The sequence below is a fragment of the Theropithecus gelada genome, chromosome 17, assembly GCF_003255815.1.
Source record: "Theropithecus gelada isolate Dixy chromosome 17, Tgel_1.0, whole genome shotgun sequence".
Taxonomy (NCBI): Eukaryota; Metazoa; Chordata; class Mammalia; order Primates; family Cercopithecidae; genus Theropithecus; species Theropithecus gelada.
In genome coordinates, this window is record NC_037685.1 from 80407603 (window position 1) to 80428227 (window position 20625).

At 38.4% G+C, this 20625-nt stretch overlaps 1 protein-coding gene across 3 annotated transcripts in view; it reads left to right on the forward strand.

The window, feature by feature from the left end:
- Positions 1 to 20625, forward strand: part of SETDB2 (SET domain bifurcated 2) — a 54471-nt gene that overhangs the window by 20170 nt on the left and 13676 nt on the right. For all 3 annotated transcript variants that reach the window (XM_025364056.1, XM_025364057.1, XM_025364058.1), the window contains 4 exons: positions 1404 to 1500; positions 15318 to 15881; positions 19067 to 19183; positions 19803 to 19972. In XM_025364056.1, the coding sequence (XP_025219841.1) occupies positions 1404 to 1500; positions 15318 to 15881; positions 19067 to 19183; positions 19803 to 19972 (948 nt within the window). The remainder of the gene's footprint in view (positions 1 to 1403; positions 1501 to 15317; positions 15882 to 19066; positions 19184 to 19802; positions 19973 to 20625) is intronic.

Consider the following 20625-nt stretch of genomic DNA (forward strand, 5'->3'; position numbering starts at 1 on the left):
GTTAATGTGTAACATCTCAACACAGAAGTCAGAAAGCAATGATCATGCACCAAAGAAAAAAATAATCATGTTACATGAGTCATCTTTCAGGGCTTAACTTTTCCCTTTGGCATAATAAATTTGGAAGGTCCTAAATTTTTATTTTATTTTTACATAGCTCTCTTCAACTATCAAATTTTTATTTATTCATTTATTTTAGAGATGGGGTCTTTCTCTGTCGCTCAGGCTGGAGTGCAGTGGTGCAAGTACAGCTCACTGCAGCCTACAACTCCTGGGCTTAAGCAGTGCTCCCACCTCAGTTCCCAAATAGCTAGAACTACGGGCATGCGCCACCACGCCTGGCTAACTTTTTTCTTTTTTTTTTTTTCTTCTTGTAGAGACAGGGCCTTGTTCTGTTGCTCAGGGGGCCCTTGAACTCCTGGCCTCAAGTAATCCTCCCATTTCATCCTTCCAAAGTGCTGGGATTACAGGCATGAACCTTGTGCTTGGCTCAGCTATCAGATTTTAAACCTTTCTTTACTTGGAAAATTAAAGACAGATATTTTTCAGTTAGCCACGGAGCAACCTTGAAATACAATATCCTTTTATTAAATTTTTTTTGAGGGGGAAAGTAAGTTATAATTTTTTTATTAGAAAATAAATATAGTGGGCCAGGCACAGTGGCTCATGCCTGTAATCCCAGCCCTTTGGGAGGCCCAGGTGGGCAGATCACTTGAGGACAGGAGTTCAAGATCAGCTTGACCAACATGATAAAACCCTGTCTCTACTGAAACTACAAAAATTAGCTGGGTGTGGTTTTGCACGCCTGTAATGCCAACTACTGGAGAGGCTGAGGCAGGAGAATCATTTGAACCTAGGAGGTGAAGGGTGCAGTGAGCCAAGATCACACCACTGCCTTCCACCCTGGGCAACAGAGTGAATGAGACTCTGTCTCAAAAAAAAGAAGAAATGTGAAAACTAGATCAAAAGAGATACCCAGATACTTCATCCCCTCGCCAAAGTAGTTGTAGAGCAATAGGAAAACAAAAGGTACATAAATTTTTCATTTTCTGACTTTTATAGAGCCTTTAAGAATTATGTGATTTCTCTATAAAATGCATGCAGAAGCAGGGATACTCAATGTCCACCTTAAAGATTGGTTAAGCTTCAAATCAAGTTCAGGCCAAACTAGAGTTTCTACAGTAGAAATGTTTTCTGTCCTCAGTGTTTTATCCTATTTTATTAATATTTTTGAAAATACTGACATTTAATCTTTTGCCTCAATCTTGAAACCTTAATATGTTTGCATATTTTAGGGATCCATATGGGCAGACTCTAGTCAATGAACATATTACTTGGATACTTATAGCAAATGGTTTTTAACTTGGTATATTTGTTGCTCACATTTGTATTTTTTTGTGTAGAACATATGCCTGTGACTCAGAAGGAACAGGAAAACAAATCCAATGCATTTCCCTCTACATCATATGGAAACTCCTTTCCAGAAGACTGTACATTTCTGTATGTATATAAATTCTTTGTTATTAATGCTTTTGCTCCTACAGATTTCTTCTTTATAAATCACTTGACATTAGAATAGATGAGATATACAAAAAAAAATTTTTCCCATTAAAGCTTTAAAAGTTGTATATTTTAGTATTTTATGTAGGATAGAATTTCATGAGTCTCTGAATAGGTTATTTAATACTCCTAGTTAAGTCTTTTTATAAAGTTTAGCTTAAGATGTCTTTGTGTAATTTATTAATACACTGAAATCTACCAAGTAGTGTGTTTTTTTGTTCTGTTTTGTTTTTTGTTTTAGTGCTTAGATTATACCGGAGAATTTAAAAATGTCAAAGTGTTTCTTTCAGTATCAGTTGAGTTTTCACAATGCATAACAGCTCTGAAGTAGTATCAAAAAGTTTATGTATAGACTATGGGTCTGTGTCTATATTCCATAAGCTTATGAATAGACTAAATTTTTCTGACCTTTCCTTTCTCATTTTATCATTACATTGAGTAAAGATTCTTTGGCATAAAGGAGAATTGCAGAAGAGTGAATCTGATACTCTGCCATGTAGTCTTTATTTTTAGTAGATAATACCTGGGCCTAACCCTTCAAGTACTAATTACAGAGAAGTTTCTGAAAGTTCTCTAGAGTAAAGAACATAGTTTCAAAACACACAAAAAAAGTATCTTTAGAAAGAAACTTCTTTGTTACCCTAATTTCATTTGTTCTTTCTGCTCAATATTAAATTGACTAAAAAAACCTCAATATATAATTCTTTTTTTGATTTCGTGTCTGTGAGAGTTGTAGATAGACACTGTTTTATGTGATTTGGATTTACAAATACTAGAGATGTCATTGCAGTTTGAGTGGGTCTCAAAAGGCCCATAAAATTATTTTAAAATGCTCTAAAGCTAAGTTTACACTTTAGCTCCTTAATTGGCCATTTCAGTAGCTCACAAAACAGTTTTTTTCCTAGAAATTCTGACCTTTGAATATACAGTGTAAAATTTCATAAGTTTTTAAGAACAAATTCACTGAGTCTAAATCACTAAAATATAAAGTTCTTTTTCATGCAAATTACCACCAAACAAGCTCTCTACCAAACAGTTATCTATGTATTTAGACATTATATTTTAAACTTAAATGCAGGAGTGGTTTATTCCTGTGAAATATCATTTTTTTGGTTTAAATTCATTATACCAGCTTACCAGAATCTTTTTGAATTTTGGAATATTTTTTGTCCCTTTTAGCTTATCATCTTGTACAAATAAATAAGCTTTCTAATATTCATTATGGTCACCGAAAACAATATTGACCAGGACATGACCAGAGATAAAAACCTGTGGTTGGCTCACTACTAGACACTGTTTCTATTATGCTTCAGAAAGAACTCTTTAAGCAACTGTGAATTTACTTCTACTGTTGTCCCGCCTACACTTCTCACTTACAAGGTGGTCATGAAAAATCAAGGTTCACTGCCGTAGCATTCTGTGGCATTGCCAGACATTATTCAGACTTATTGAAAACTTTGTCAAAAAAGAAAATTCAGTTAATTTTGATTTTTCTCACCTACTTGTTGACTCAGCACCTAGTCTTGGCCTTTTAAATTCCAAATATTTAGAAGTCACACACTTGATGCCTTTCTCTGGAAATTTTTAAGAGACCAATGTTAAGCTAACCTTTCTATATTTTCTGTAACCTGTCCTCCTTCCCTTTTTAAAAATCAGGGCAGTGAGAACTTGAGGATAAGTGGTCACAGAAAAAATCAGGGCAGTACTGTTTTATTTTTAATTTTTCTGTATTTGAAGTTTTTTTCCCCAGACCTTGAGATTTAATTTGTGGAGTCTTCTATATGCTTAAATAAACTTGAGTTCTAGTACCCTCTCTTTAACTGTCACAGACTTCCGTTTCTTTTTATTTTTTTGTTGTTTCCAACTTGAGAGCCATACTTACAGATGGAAAAGACAAACGCAGAATTGTTTTTGAGAAACTCTTCCTTCTCTTTGTTATCAGTTAACGTTATCTTTCTCCTAACAGATTATTTTCTTGTTCTGAGCATAACTTTAGTTGTTTTTTGTTGTTGTTGTTGTTGTTGTTGTTATTTTATTAGCATTTTTGGAAACCTCGGTTCTTACTAGGCTTTGTGATACTTTTCTTACCGGTTCATACCAATGTTTTGTATTCATAATTAACTGTCTTCTTTTGTATGTATACTTGTAAAAATCCGAGCTGCCCAGAAAAATTGAGTTGGTTTCTTTAACTGTTTTCCCATCTCTTTAGGACTGTTTGTGATTATATAATCAGAATTTCATTTCCTTAAGAATCTCCCATCTCTCTTGTACTGTATTGACACTCAGAGGCTTTTTTTTTGAGATTATATCTAACTTTGAGTTGAGCTTTCTGAGATCCTTTCAGATGAAGGTACATGTCTTATTAGGCTTAGGATTTTCTTCCTTTGCTATTAAGAATTCCAAGGAAGCGTTTCATTTTTGACCGGAATTATGTTTAAATAATTCCTTTGATATTTCCTCTGCAGGCCAGAAGTTTATTGCTTATTTTACTTTCAGTACTTAAACCCTCTTAGCAGGCCAGTGGTCACATAGGCTGCCTGGTAAACTAAATGGTCAATAACTTAAGCCAGGGATTCTCAGCCCCGGCTAAACTGCTCAAGATTAGGCTGAGCATGGTGGCTCACACCAGTAATCCCAGCACTTAGGGAGGCTGAGGCAGGAGGACCAGTTGAGCCCAAAAATTCAAGACTAGCCGGGCAACATGGCAAAACCCCATCTCTACAAAAAAATAACAAAAATTAGCTGGGAGTAGTGGCACATGCCTATGGTCCCAGCTACTTGGGAGGCTGAGGTGTATCACCTAAGTCTGGAAGGTCAAGGCTGCAGTGAGCCATGATCACGCCTCGACGCTCTAGCTTGAGTAACAAAGTGAGACCCTATTTCACAAAAAAGATTACACAAACTATCAATGGCAAACCCCAGGATGAAATCTTGGGTCTAATAGGACACAGGCTTCAGTTTTTTGTGGGGTTTTTTCTTTTCTTTCTTTTCTTTTTTCTTTTTTTTTTTTTTTTTGAGACAGCAGAGTCTCACTTTGTCTCGCTGGGTGGACTGCAGTGGCATATAGTCACAACTCACTGTAGCCTTGACCCCCTAAGCTCAAGCGATCCTTCCACCTCAGACTCTCAAGTAGCTGGGACTACAGGTGCATACCACCACACCTGGCTAATTTTTAACTTTTTTTTTTTTTTTGTAGCGATGTGATCTCGCTGTGTTGCCCAGGCAGGTCATGAACTCCTGGTCTCAAGCAATCCTCCCTCCTCAGCTCCCAAAGTGCTGGGATTACAGGCATGAGCCACCCCACCATGCCCAGTCAGTATTTTATTCTTGAGTTGAACTGAATTTCTACTCCATATAAGTGAGTTATGACATAGGTAAATGTAAAAATTAAAAAATAATAATTAAAAAGATATCCTTTTTATACTTTTGTGATTTTAGAAGTCTGAATTCCTTCTTTTTTTTTTGGTCAAGTGTAAACTTTGGTTTGTCAGGAGTACACACCTATTCAAGCTAGCTTAAGTAGTGGACTTTATTAGAAGTGTATGAGGCGTGCAGCTGTGGTTAGCATACTGGGTGATATTGGGCTTGCACCACTACTTAAAGACACAGGTGTAAATTTAAGCCATTATGTGGCTTTTTACATGACATGCACACAAACCCAAAAGATTATTTAAAAAAAAACATGCACACACATGTACCTAGACATACATACACACATACATGTAAGTAAAATAGGTCTTGAAGAACAGAAAATGTAACACAGCAGGCCATGTGAACACTAAAATAGGAACTCAAAAGTCAGTACCTAAGGTCCGGGTTGACACAGTCTCAACTCTACTTATATCTGTTACCAGTAGGTTTCTTCTCTTCCCACATGACCAAACATAGCTGCTCCAGCTGAACTCTAACCTTCTAGTGCAAATGTTACCTCATGAGACATATATACATATATATATAATTTTTTTTTAAAATAGAGACAGGGTCTAGTCATGTTGCCCAGGCTGGTCTTGATCTCCTGGGCTCAATGAATCCTCCTGCCTCGGCCTCCCACAGTGCTGGGATTACAGGTGTGAGCTACCACACCCAACCATTTTTTTAAATATCTTAATTTAAATTCTTGAAAGAGACTGTATAAAAAGCCTAGTATATATACAAGACCCAACATCTTTAAGTACACTGAAATTAATATACCTGCCTTTCAGAAGAAGATGACCAAAGAAGGGACTGAGCAAAATAACAAATTTACCTACTGCATTCTTTAGATGAATACAGTTTACATTCTTGTTTTAAAATATGCCCCCTTAATGGTCATAGAGGATAGAATGACTTCTTACTTTAGCCTTGCCAAAAGCTAGATAATCATTTGGCAACCTCTAAGCCTTGCTCCACTTTGATGTTCAGGGTGACTAACGACACCTGAATTTACCTCTAGCACTTTTAATCAATAACTAGATTTACAATACTCTACATAGAATTGGTTTTGTTTATTTCTGGTTTTTTTTTTTTTTTTGAGTAATGTATCTTCACACCTAAATGAAGTTAACCCTCCTCTCCATAAAATTGGGATGAAATTAGGTTACTTTATACTTAAGACTTGTAAGTTGGGTTTTTTTTTCTTCTATTTAGTAAAATGAAGCACAGATAAGAAAAATCTTTTCTAAGATTCATTTTTTTATGTTTTTAGGTTCATTTTTATGTTTTATTTTTATGTTTTTCTCCTTTTCTGTTTTTTTTTTTCCTCATCTCCTTCCACTCCTCCCTAACTCTTCTTAAATGTAAAACATGTATTTCTCTGTGTTAATTGCTCAGTAACTAGAGTCTTGTATCTCCCAGTTTTTCTTTATTAGTCATAAGAAGAATACTTTTAAGCTAGTTTGACTTTCTTGAAATGTAAATTCCAAATTACAAGTTTTACCAGCATATTTACTGTTACAAATTTTAGTCCTAAGTAGTTCTAATACAGCTCCAAGTAGTGGCTAACTTGGAGTTGTATTTGTTGTGTCATATGAGGAAATTATGTAAAGGACATTAAACTACTATTCAAATATTTGTTGTTATTTAAGAACTAAAGATAACCCAGATACTTTCTCTCTCACATATATCCTGAATTAATCCCTTCATTATTCCAAGAAAAATTTGAGTCATCTACATTAATATTTAATGTTCCCCTTCCTCCAAAGAGCAAAACAGGAACCAAAAATTTCATACCTGAGGCCAGGCGTGGTGACTCATGCTTGTAATCCTAGTACTTTGGGAGGCCAAGGCAGGCAGATTGCTTGAGCTCAGGAGTTTGAGGCCAGCCTGGGCAACATGGTGAGACCCCATCTCTACCAAAAATGCAAAAAATTAGCTGGGCATCATGACGCATGCCCATGGTCCCAGCTACTCTAGAGGCTGAGGTGGGAGGATTGCATGAGCCCAGGAGGCAGAGGTTGTGGGGAACCAAGATTGCACCACTACACTCCAGCCTGGGTGACAGAGTGAGACCCTGTCTCAAAAAAAAAAAAAAAAAAAAAAAATTCATAGGCAAAATGGGGAACTCAAATGACATTTACAGAATAATATACTACAGAATCCAATTTGAAACATATTTATTTGGTTAAGTCAAATTGAAAAGGACAACAGAACAGTTTACTATCTCTATAAATCTCTTAAGTGTATAAGTAACTTGAGAGTGAGTAACTTATGTCAAAACCAAGAACAGGGCCATGAGAGCCTAAGGAATGTATTACAGTGAATTCTGAATGAAAGAAAATAGGGCGGTTTATCTCAGATAGACAAATAAATAGAATATCCGGAGTTCAGATTATACTATAATTCCTTATAAGAAAAAGTGGTAAGAAGGAACTTGACACTTAATAATAGGGAACAAGTAGTTTCCAGGTACCACCTTTGAGAAACAAGAAGATATTGGATACTAAAATAAATCAAGGACCAGGCATGGTGGCTCACACCTGTAATCCCAGCACTTTGGGAGGCCGAGGCAGGTGGGTTACTTGAGGTCAGGAGTTCGAGACCAGCCTGGCCCACATGGTAAAACCCTGTCTCTACTAAAAATACAAAAATTAGCTGGTTGTTGGAGTGGTCATCTGTAATCCCGGCTACTTGGGAGGCTGAGGCAGGAGAATTGCTTAAACCCGGGAGGTAGAGGTTGCAGTGAGCCGAGATCACGCCACTGCACTCCAGCTTAGGCAACAGAGTAAGACTCCGTCTCAAAAAAAAAAAAAAAAGATAAATGAAATAAAATAAATCAAGGAATAAAAATAATTACTAAATTGGATTAGGCTAAAGAAGATAGAAATTAAATGGAAAAGAAAAACAAAAGGTGAGTTATAGAATATATTTCTTACTATGTTATGTCCTTTCCAACATTATTCAAAAGCACTAGATAAATTGAAATTATTTAGGGAAACATAACCTTACCTTCCCCTATCCCCTCATTTTAATGCATTAGGCATTAGTACATTGTAGTCCATGGATAGTGATGGATTTACAGTAATCATTTCGCTGTGTTCTCACCAATTTTTTTTTAACTATCTTTTCAAGAAATTTAAAAGATAGAGTGTATATATAAAGGAATATAACTCACACCATCCAGAATTTACAGCTATTAATGTTCCATTGTATGTACTTCCAGTCTCTCTTTTATTTTTTATTTTTTTTGGAGATGGAGTCGTCGTTCTGTCACCCAAGCTGGAATGCAGTGGTGTGATCTCGGCTCACTGCATCCTCTGCCTCCCGGGTTCAAGCACTTTTCCTGCATCAGCCTCCAGAGTAGCTGGGACTACAGGTGCACACCACCACGCCTATCTAATTTTCTGTATTTTAGTAGAGATGAGGTTTCACCGTGTTGCCCAAGCTGGTCTCGAACTCCTGAGCTCAGGCATTCCGCCTGCCTCAGCCTCCCAAAGTGCTAGGATTACAGGCATGAGCCACTGTACCTGGCCCCGGTCTCTTTGTAAAAAAAGAAAATAAAACATTATAGTATCTTTGAATTATCTTCAACCTCCCAGCATAACAGGTTTCTTTGCCCTGTCTACCTTTCTAGGAGCAATCACTATCATCAATTTTTTAAAAATTTATAATTGACACAAAATTGTACATATTTATGGCAAACATTCAATGCAGGTATACATTATGGTATGATCAAATAAGGATAATTACCATATCACTATAAACATTTATCATTTCTTTGTAGTGACAACACTCAAACTCTTCTAGCTATCTTGGAAAAAACACACTGTTATTTGCTATAGTCTCCCCACTATGTAGTAGAAGACCAGAATTCATTCTTCCTGTCTCCTTTTTATCTTTTATTTTTCTAGAGACAGAGTATCACTCTGTCACCCAGGCTGGAGTTCAGTGGCACTATCATAGCTCCCTGTAACCCTGAACTCCTGTCACAATCTTCCCACCTCAGCCTTTCCAGTAGCTAAGACTACAGGCACACGCCATCATGCCAGACTTATTATTATTTTTTTTTTTTTCACTTTTTGTAGAGACAGGAGCTTGCCATATTGCCTGGGCTGGTCTCGAACTCGTAGGCTTAAACAATCCTCCCACCTCCTCCTCCTGAGTTGCTGGGATTACAGGCTTGAGTGACCGTGCCTGGCCTAATCTTCCTCTCTAACTGTAACACTGACCAAGACTAACCTCTCTCAGTGCCCCATTCCTTCCTGCCCTCCCCTACCCTCTTGATAATCACCCTTCTGCTGTCTACGATGAAATCACATTTTTAGATTCCAGATATGAGTGAGATCCTGCCATGTTTGTCTTTCTGTACCTGGCTTATTTGACTTAACATAATGTCCTCCAGGTTCATCCATTTACCAGGTTCATCCATTGTTACCGCAAATGACAATATTTCGTTCTTTCTTATGGCTGAGTATTCATTGTTGGTGTGAATGTGTATATATGTGTGTGTATACACATTTTTATCATTCATCTGTAGATGGGCATTTATATTGATTCCATATGTTGGCTACTGTGAGTAATACTGTAATAAACTGGGAGTGCAGTTGTCTTTTTGGTATACTGACTTCGTATCCTTTGGATATGTATCCAGTGATAGGATTGCTGGATCATATGGTTGCTCTATTTTTTATGTTTTGAAGAACTTCCATACTGGTTTCCATAATGTCCATACTGATTTACATTCCCACCAGTAGTGTACAGATGTACCTAAGAGATAATTGCAGATTTGGTTCTGGACCACTGCAATAAAACAAATATCACAATAGAACAAGTCACAAAAAGGTTTTGGTTTCCCAGTGCATGTAAAAGTTACATTTACACTATACTATAGTTTATTAAGTGTGCAGTACCATTATGTCTAGAAACACAATGTACATACCTTAATTTATAAATACTTTATTGCTAAAAAATACTGACAATAATCTGAGCCTTTAGCAAGTCCTAATCTCTGTGCTGGTGAAGAGTCTTGCCTCGATGTTGATGGCTGCAGACTTGTGGGCAGAGGATTACCCAGGTGCCAAGGCAAGAGACTGAAGGCACAAACTGTTTCAGCATAATAAAGAAAATAGTTAGAATAAGAATAGTTATAATACAAATTAGATACAGAGATGATCATGGACATTATCAATCATTAGTATAGACATTATTAATCATTAGCTTTTAATATTACTCTTTGTTGTATTACTAATATAACTAAGGAATGACCAGCAGGTATAGGGTCAGGTGCTGAAGGGACATTGTGAGAAGTCACCAAGAAGGCAAGAGGTGAGCCCTCTGTCACGCCCGCATAAGGGCCACTTGAGGGCTCCTTGGTCAAGCGGTAATAGCCAGTGCCTGGGAAGGCACCCATTACTTAGCAGACCGCGAAAGGGAGTCTCCCTTTCCTTGGAGGGGTCAGGGAACACTCTGCTCCACCAGCTTCTTGTGGGAGGTTAGATATTATCCAGGCCTACCTGCAGTCATCCAGAGGCTTCAGCCCCTCCCTGTGGTGCTGTGCTTCAGTGGTCATGCTCCTTGTTCACTTTCATGTTCCTCCCATACTCCTGGTTCCTCTTTGAAGTTCTTAGAAGATAGCAGTAGAAAAAAAATAGTGAAAGTCTTAAAGTCTTTGATCTTTCTGATAAGTGCATAGAAGAAAACGCTGACGTATGCTGTCTTCTGTCTCTGCTTCGGCTACCTGAAAGGGAAGGGCCCCCTGTCCTATGATCATGTGACTTTCTTGACCTTATCAATCACTTGGACGACTTACCCTCCTTACCCTACCCCCTTGTCTTGTATACAGTAAATATCAGCACGCCCAGCCATTGGAGGCCACTACTGGTCTCCGTGTCTTGGTGGTAGTGGTACCCCGGGCCCAGCTGTTTTCTCTTTATCTGTTTGTCTAGTGTCTTTATTTCTTGCGATCTCTCGTCTCTGCACACGGGGAGAACACCCGCAAAGCCCCATAGGGCTGGACCCTACACTGACTAATGAGAGTGGTGGCTGCTGACTGTTGGAGTGACTATGACAATTTCTTAAAATAAGACAGCAATAAAGTTTGCTACATTGATGGACTCTTTCTTTCACGAAAGAGTTCTCTGCAGTATGTGATGCTGTTCATTGACAGCATTTTACCCACAATAGAACAGCTTTCAAAATTGGAGTCAATTCTTTCGAAGCCTGCCACTGCTTTATCAACTAAATTTATGTAATGTTCTATTAATAAATCCTTTGTTGTCATTTCAACATTGTCCACAGCATCTTCATGAGTAGATTCCATCTCAAGAAACCACTTTCTTTGCCCATCCATAAGAAGCAGCTCCTCATCCATTCAAGTTTTATCCTGAGATTGCAACAATTTAGTCAGATCTTCAGGTTCTACTTCTAATTCTAGTTTTTTGCTATTTGTATCACATCTGCAGTTACTTCCTCCACTGAAATCTTATGCCCCTCAAAGTCATTCATGAGGGTTAGCATCCACTTCTTCCAAACTCCTGGTAAGGTTGATATTTTGACCTCCTCCCATGAATCACAAGTGGTATCTAGAATGGTGAATCCTTTCCAGAAAGTTATTTACTTTGCCCAGACCCATCAGAGGAATCACTATGGCTGGCAGCTTAATAGCCTTATAAAGTGTATTTCTTTTTTTTTTTTTTTTTTTTTTTTTGAGATGGAGTCTCGCTCTGTCGCCCGGGCTGGAGTGCAGTGGCCGGATGTCAGCTCACTGCAAGCTCCGCCTTCCGGGTTTACGCCATTCTCCTGCCTCATCCTCCCGTGTAGCTGGGACTACAGGCGCCTGCCACCTCGCCCGGCTAGTTTTTTGTATTTTTTAGTAGAGACGGGGTTTCACCATGTTAGCCAGGATGGTCTTGATCTCCTGACCTCGTGATCCGCCCGTCTCGGCCTCCCTAAAGTGTATTTCTTAAATAATAAGACTTGAAAGTCAAAATTACCCCTTTGTCCATGGGCTGAAGAATGGATGTTGTGTTAACAGGCATAACAACAACATTAATCTCCTTGTACATCTCCATCAGAGCTCTTGAGTGACGAAGTCATCATGGCTCAATGCAGCCTTGACCTCCCCAGGCTCAGGCAGTTCTCCTACCTCAGCCTCCTGAGTAGCTGGGACTACAGGTGTGCACCACCATGTCCCACTAATTTTTTTCTATTTTTAGTAGAGATGGAGTTTCTCCATGTTGACCAGGCTGGTCTTGAACTCCTGGGCTTAAGCAATCCTCCTACTTCAGCCTCCCAAAATGTTGAGATTGCAGGCATGGGCCACTGCACCTGACCGTAGTCTCTTTTTATGAGAAAAGTATACTCTTATGTTTATATTTGGAAATTTTATAAATAAAAAGTGTTTTAAATGTATGTTCCTCTTGACCTAGTAATTCCTCTTAAAGGAATGTATTTCAAAATAATAATCAGGAATTTGGTCAAGGATTTATATATGAGGATGTTCATTAAAGTAGTAACATAGAGACAAATTGGAAACAAACATTTTCAACATTAAAAGATTTATAGGGCTGGAGTGGTGGCTCACACCTGTAATCCCAGCACTTTGGGAGGCCAAGGTGGGTAGATCACTTGTGGTCAGGAGTTTGAGACCAGCCTGAACAACATGGTAAAACCCCATCTCTGCTAAAAATACAAAAATTAGCTGGACTTGGTGACACATACCTGTAATCCCAGCTACTTGGGAGGCTGAGGCACGAGAATCGCTTGAACCTGGGAAGCAGAGGTTGCAGTGAGCCGAGGTCATGCCACTGCACGCCAGCCTGGGCAATAAAGCAAAACTCTGTCTCTCAAAAAAAAAAAAAAATTCTAAATAAATTATACTACATCCTTTCACCTGTTAGACTCTGAAATCCAAAAGCTTCCAGACCCACCTGATTGATGAAGCTCTATGAAAACAGGCATTCTCATTTATTGCTGAAGGAACTGACACAATGGAGAACAATGTGGCAATATTAGTGAAATAACTAATCCATTTGCCTTGTGACTTAACACTCCCATTTCTGGGAATATGTTCTGCAACAATATCTTTACACGTATGAAATTGTTATTCATACAATAAAATTCATAAGTAATCTTAAAGATTATTATAATAAAATTAGTTATTAAAAGATCACTGTATAAGTTTACCGTATATGTTCTAAAAGATAACTGTGTAAGTTAACTAGTCCACTATTGTGGTCTAGCCTATACTACATGTTGTGGAAAAAAGTCCATTATTGCAGGCTAGGTAATTAAATTGTGGACTTATGCAAAGGATTACTATACATTTGGAGAAAGGATGAAGAAGCTCCATATCTGCACGTCCTATGTGGTAGCCACTAGCTACATGTGGCTGTTTAAATTTGAATTAATCAAAATTAGATAAAATGTAAAAATTCAGTTCTTTGGTCATGCAAGCTACATTTAAAAGTGCTCAGTAGCCACATACGCCTACTGGCTACCATATTGGACAGCACAAGTATAGACCATTTCTATCAATGGAGAAAGTTGTTTTGGATGGCACTGCTTTATATAGTGTATTAGTCCGTTTTCACGCTGCTGATAAAGACATACCCAACACCGGGCAATTTACAAAAGAAAGAGATTTTTTTTTTTTTTTTTTTTTGAGAGGGAGTCTCGCTTTGTCGCCAGGCTGGAGGGCAGTGGCGCGATCTCGGCTCACTGCAAGCTCCGCCTCCCGGGTTCACGCCATTCTCCTGCCTCAGCCTCCTGAGTAGCTGGGACTACAGGCGCCCGCCACCGCGCCCGGCTAATTTTTTGTATTTTTAGTAGAGACGGGGTTTCACTGTGGTCTCGATCTCCTGACCTTGTGATCCGCCCGCCTCGGCCTCCCAAAGTGCTGGGATTACAGGCGTGAGCCACCACGCCCGGCCAAGAAAGAGGTTTAATGGACTTACTGTTCCACATGGCTGGAGAGGCCTCACACTCATGGCAGAAGGCAAGCAAGAGCAAGTCACATCTTAACATGGATGGTGACAGGCAAAGAGCTTGTGCAGGGAAACTCCCGCTTATGTTACCATCAGATCTCATGAGACTTATTCACTATCACGAGAACAGCACAGGAAAGACCTGTCCCCATGATTCAGTTACCTCCCACCAGGTCCCTCCCACAACACATGGGAATTCAAGATGAGATTTGGGTAGGGACACAGCCAAACCATATCATACAGCAAATACAACCCGTCTCTAAAATACCTGTATTATAATACGTAACAGACACCTAAAGATAGAACATACTATGTAAAACAATACTCAGATTATTTGTGAAAGTTTAAAACCTGATTTCCAAACACATGGAAGCTTTTCACAGATTTTTTTTTTTTTTTAAAGACGGGATCTCACTCTGTCATCCAGGCTGGAGTGCAATGGTGTGATCATGGTTCACTGTAGCCTCAACCTCCTGAGTCCAAGCAGTCCTCCCACCTCAGCCCCCAAAGTAGCTGGCACTACAGGCATGCACCACCACACTTGACTAATTTTGTTTACTTTTTGTAGGGACGAGGTTTCACTGTGTTGCCCAGGCTGATCTTGAGCTCCTGAGCTCAAGCACTCCTTCCGCCTTGACCTCTCAAAGTGCTGGGATTACAGTTGTGAGCCATCACACCCTGCTGACTTTTTTTTTAGATTAATAACCACCCCATTTTCTCCTGTCAGTTTGCCATTTTTTCAGATGTATCAATATGATTGCGAGGTAGATCACATACTATGGAAAGAATTCAGTTGGTACTATTGTTGAAGGCAAACAGTATAAAGAATTCTTGATGAACTAATAAGTTTTCAGCCAGCCTTTGTTTTTGGCATGTAAAGAGCTTGATCCCAGCATGCCTGAAGAAGTAACCTTCTTCAGTACTTTATTGATTGCATGCTCTAAATCAACTCTAAATTTGCTAGGTGCTATGAAATACCTAACAGAAAGTTACAGCTGTAATCACAGCTTCCTGGAGTATTCTGAAATCAGGTATAAGGCAGACCTGGTGCATGCCTGTACCAGCTATTTGGGAAACTGAGGCAGGAGGCTCACTTGGGGACAAGAGTTCAAGGCTGCTGTGTGCTGTGATCACACCTGTGAAGGGCCACTGCACTCCAGCCTGGGCAACATAGCAAGACCTCATCTCTGAGAAAAGTTTTAAAAATAGATACAATGTTTGTATGGCTGCAGAACATCTTAAAATGTGTATCTTAGAGTCTGGCTTATTTTAATATTGTCTAAGAAGATAGGAAATAATTATAGTTTTTTTAAAATGAACTATAAGTTTGAGATGCTAATGAATAATTTATTTTAACAGAACAACGGAAAATAAGGAAATTCTCTCTCTTGAAGATAAAGTTGTAGACTTTAGAGAAAAAGACTCATCTTTGAATTTATCTTACCAAAGTCATGACTGCTCTGGTGCTTGTCTGATGAAAATGCCACTGAACTTGAAGGGAGAAAACCCTCTGCAGCTGCCAATCAAATGTCACTTCCAAAGACGACATGCAAAGACAAACTCTCATTCTTCAGCACTCCATGTGAGTTATAAAACCCCTTGTGGAAGGAGTCTACGAAACGTGGAGGAAGTTTTTCGTTACCTGCTTGAGACAGAGTGTAACTTTTTATTTACAGATAACTTTTCTTTCAATACCTATGTTCAGTTGTCTCGGAATTACCCAAAGCAAAAAGAAGTTGTTTCTGATGTGGATATTAGCAATGGAGTGGAATCAATGCCCATTTCTTTCTGTAATGAAATTGACAGTAGAAAGCTCCCACAGTTTAAGTACAGAAAGACTGTGTGGCCTCGAACATACTATCTAACCAACTTTTCCAGCATGTTTACTGATTCCTGTGACTGCTCTGAGGGCTGCATAGACATGTGAGTAGAAAAACATAGCATTTCAAAAAATCTTCTGAATGTAAGGACACTTGTTAAGAAGTCTTGTTATGTATTAATTTGTCTATCTAAAACCTGTTCGAGATTCTACAGTAAGACTGGGCATGGTGGCCCACGCATGTAATCCCAGCACTTTGGGAGACCAAGGTGGGAGGCCAGCTTGAGCACAGGAGTTTGAGACCAGCCTGGGCAACATGGCAAAACCCGATCTTTACAAAAAAATTTAAAAATTCGCTGGGTATGGTGGTGTGCACCTATAGTCCAACTACTCTGGAGGCTGGGGTAGGAGGTCTGCTTGAGCCCAGGAGGTCAAGGATGCAGTGAGCTGTGATCCCACACTGTATCAGAGGCCTGGACAACAAAGCAAGACCCTGTCTCCAGAAAGAAAAAAAAAAGTCTACAATGGGAAAATGAGCTCTCACTAGCAGTAGGGAAAAAAACCTCTAATTATTTGCCAAATATGGTAATTTGAAACTTATTTCTTCCAAGGATGCATATTTCCTTTAATCTAGTACTAATACATTAAGAGATCATCAATAGCATTACAACAAATGATATTTAACAGTGCCAGACACTGTGACAAGTACTTTACATTCATTCTCTTAATCTTCACAAAAACCCATGAGGTAGATAATATCTCAGTGTTATACATGAGGAAGTTAAGCCTCAGAGAAGTCAGTTTGGAGAGATCATAGAACAAATTGTAGAGACAGGATTTGAACCCATGTTCTTAACCATTGGGTTGTATGTAGCATTTTACTTTTAAAAATCATTTGCTGGCTAATGTGATGCTTATAACTAGTGTTTTCTTGATTGTAGTATAGTATTAATATCCCATTAAAAAATGAAAACATGTTCTAATATATTAAGACTTTGAAAACCATTTTAAGGGTGTGTGGTACACATATATTTGTAGGAATACAGATATAGAGTGGTGTTGCATTATATGTACATTTAATGCAAATTTAGCTACCCATAATTGGCAAAAAAAGAATAAGAGAATGATAAATAATTTAAATAGCATAATAATAGTTTTCACCATCCTCTCAGTTAATTGGAGTGTAAAATGAGAGCTATATCTACTGTTACCTTAGTTTGGCTCAGTTCCTTGAGGCCTCTCATAGAGAAAACCTCTCACTGCACTGTTTTATTCTGTTTAAAAATATGTATTTTATTTTGTAAAGATTACCTCTAAATGTAACCCAACTACCTCATCTGGGGACTTGGCTCTCCAAAGGAATAGAAACAGGTACCTACCTGCACAAGACTGGGAACTAGGCCAATATCTCACAGGGCCTGGAACTGTATTAATGAAAACCTTGTTAACAGCTGTAAAACCAATAGGGTCAGAGCCAAAGCGTTAGAGAAGGCACCCAACGTAGAGCAGCACAAAGGACTAAACCCCACAGAAGGTATGATTTCAAACAAACATTTAAAGCACCCACGCAACGATGTTTAGGACCACGAAAGCAGCATGAATCCCGACAAGAAGAGAGAATTCACACCTGAGGAATCAGAGATAAATGTTGAATCTAATTGAAAGGGATTTTAAAACAGGTATAATTAAACTGTCCCAAGAGGCTGGGCACAGTGGCTCATACCTGTAATCCTAGCTCTTTGGGAAACTAAGGTGGGAACATCATTTGAGCCCAGGAGTTCGCGACCAGCCTGGGCAACCTAGCGAAACCCCATCTCTACAAAAATACAAAAGTTAGCCCAGCGTGGTGGGACGCACTTGTAGTCCCAGCTACTCAAGAGTCTGAGGTGGGAGGATCACCTGAGTCCAGGGAGGTCAAGGCTGCAGTGAGCCGAGATTGTGCCACTGCACTCCAGCCTGGGCAACAGAGTGAGACTCCTTCTCCAAAAAGAAAAGAAAAACTATTAACTTAATTGTATATGAAGTGAGCAATACCTAATCCTGTAGAAAAGTTAAAAGGAATTAACTAGATTTGTATATAGCATGGATGGGTCTCAAAAACATTATACTGAACAAAAAAAAAGCAAGTTATAGAATAATACCTATAGTAAATTTTTTTGTAATGAAAAACACACAATGTATTGTTTGTAGATACATGTGTATATAAAAGCATAAAGGATGCCACACTAAATCTCTTGAGAGTTTAGTTATATCTGTAATGTTTTACTTTCTAACTTTTTTTAAGAAGACCATGCATATGTGGTGTATATGTGGTGTGTATATTTTAAATTATATATACAGGGAAAAGAACTAGATAAAATGCTGACAACTAATTCTGGATGGTGAAAATATGGATGTTTATTATCTGTATTTTTCTGAACTGTATTTTTCTGTACTTTTTAAACTTTGCACACAAAATCACATGGGAGAAAACAATTACAGATTTTCATATTTGTAAACAGAATCCAAATTAATGAATTTGTTGATTGTTGTCATTGTTCTTTTCTCTTGCAAACAAGCAGCCACCATTCTGATGTGTATGAATTAATAGAGAAAATACAGAAGAGAATCATAGAGGAAAAGACCTTAAAGTCACTTGTTCAGCAAAGGAAACTAAGATCCAGAGATTTTTAACCAGCTCACCAGCAGTCACTTACCTAGTTATACAGCTAGAGTCCCCAAGTTCCTTACTTTGTATCAAATTATGGTTCCCTATCAAATTAGTTAATCATCTGAATAGAGGGGAAAGTACATAAAGTTTTATGGTTGCAAGCTTCCTGCCTCGCAACAGTATGAAAAAAGGATTCAATAATATCGTCAATCTCCCCAGTCTGTTTCTGTGTCACTGGAGTGAGAGAGAACTTAAGACATCTGCAAAACTACATCCTTACAAATTTGACATATTTAAGTTTATCCATTGTAAAAGAGCAGAACTAGCAGAATTCTCACAAACAAACTTCTGTGCTGAACAGTGAAATTAAAGGAATTGATTTTTAAAAGCTAAACTCATATAGTTAAGTATTTTATGAGCAAATAGAGATGCAGTGCAGTTTACAATTATTTATAAACTTTTGGGAGGTATTGTCTTTCAAAGAGATCTGTGTAGGGAAAAAACTCATAGTGTTCATGAGCCAAACTATTCTAAATGCTATTGCATCTTTTATTACATCATTTACACTTTTATCAAGACAGTCTCTTGACCTAACTTGGTGCTTTTTCATTCTTTCTCCAACCACTGCCTTCCTTTTAGAACAAAATGTGCATGTCTTCAATTGACAGCAAGGAATGCCAAAACTTCCCCCTTGTCAAGTGACAAAATAACCACTGGATATAAATATAAAAGACTACAGAGACAGATTCCTACTGGGTAAGGTACCTTGAGGATTTGTTGCAGGGTGTGTATATCTTTGAAGGTGGGTACCTTTTATTGTGGTCTAAAATCATATAGATGTTATATCTAGTTTAATTTGGTTCCAATACCAAAAATCTAAATTATTAAGGAATAAAAATCCTGTATATTGTTCATGGAAATGGTAGTCAGAGACCACACATACATCATGCAGAGTGTACTCGAACACTCATCTGCTTTGAGACTGGCTCTTACCCCTGTAGGATCAGCCTACTTTGGGCAGCCATTTCTCCATTTAAAAATACGCTGTTTAGAACTCATTTGAGAATTGGGAATTTTCAACCTTTCAAGGTACTGACTCACTTTATCTTCACAAAGCAGCTCTATAAGGGAGGTACTGTCATATAATCTCCATTTTAAAAATGCAAAGATAAAGCACAGAGAAGTTAAATAACTCATCCAAGATAATACAGCTAGTAAATGTGGAAGCTGTGATGGGAACCCAGGCACCCTATCTCTAAGAGCTTTCACGTTTAGCCTGCTTCCCTCAGTAGTTGTCAGTGCCAGTGAAGTGGCAATAAACTGCTTTTTGCTTTATGAGGTGTCTGTTTTTCTCTTTTGCATATTTTGTTGACAGCATTTATGAATGCAGCCTGTTGTGCAAATGTAATCGACAGTTGTGTCAAAACCGTGTTGTCCAACATGGTCCTCAAGTGAGGCTACAGGTGTTCAAAACTGAGCAGAAGGGATGGGGTGTACGCTGCCTAGATGACATTGACAGAGGGACGTTTGTTTGCATTTATTCAGGTAAAGCAAAGGTTTATTTTAAAATTATTCTAGGGTAGGATCCTCTTTTCTGAATATCCATTTTCCTAGCCAGGGCCGTTGAGAGCTTACAACAAGGTAAAGAGTAACAGTATCTAAAAGGAACATCAGAGAAAGGCAGATGAACTGGGAACTTGAGCACTAAAAAGATGAGATGCTTAGGAGGTACTTTCTTCAAGAAAAGGAAGGTTCAGAGATGACACTGGTTTTTGTGTGAGGGCTTGTTATGTCCAAGGCACATTTGTTTTGTCCGCATGGCTACAGGTACTTTGGGGTAAGGGAAGAAAACTTTTTAAAAGTAAAAAAACTAGATGACTAGCTTGCCAAGGTAAAGATTACCAGTCAAAAACTTTCTTATTCAATGTTCTGAGCTATTATTAGAATTTAACAAGTTAATTATGTAATATCTGCATGTTATAATTCAGTCAGTGACTTTAGGCAACTCACTCTATTTTGGGGACTGCAGAGAGTTGTCCATGCCGCAGAGCAAAACTTCCTGAGCAGTGTGTTACAGTCATGCAATTACTGATTCTTTAGGGCCACAGTCCCCAGGACCAAACACATCAGTCTTCGGTAGTCTTACACATTTACCTCCAGCATGTCAGGCAAAACCCCTTATTTTCTGTGCACATCCT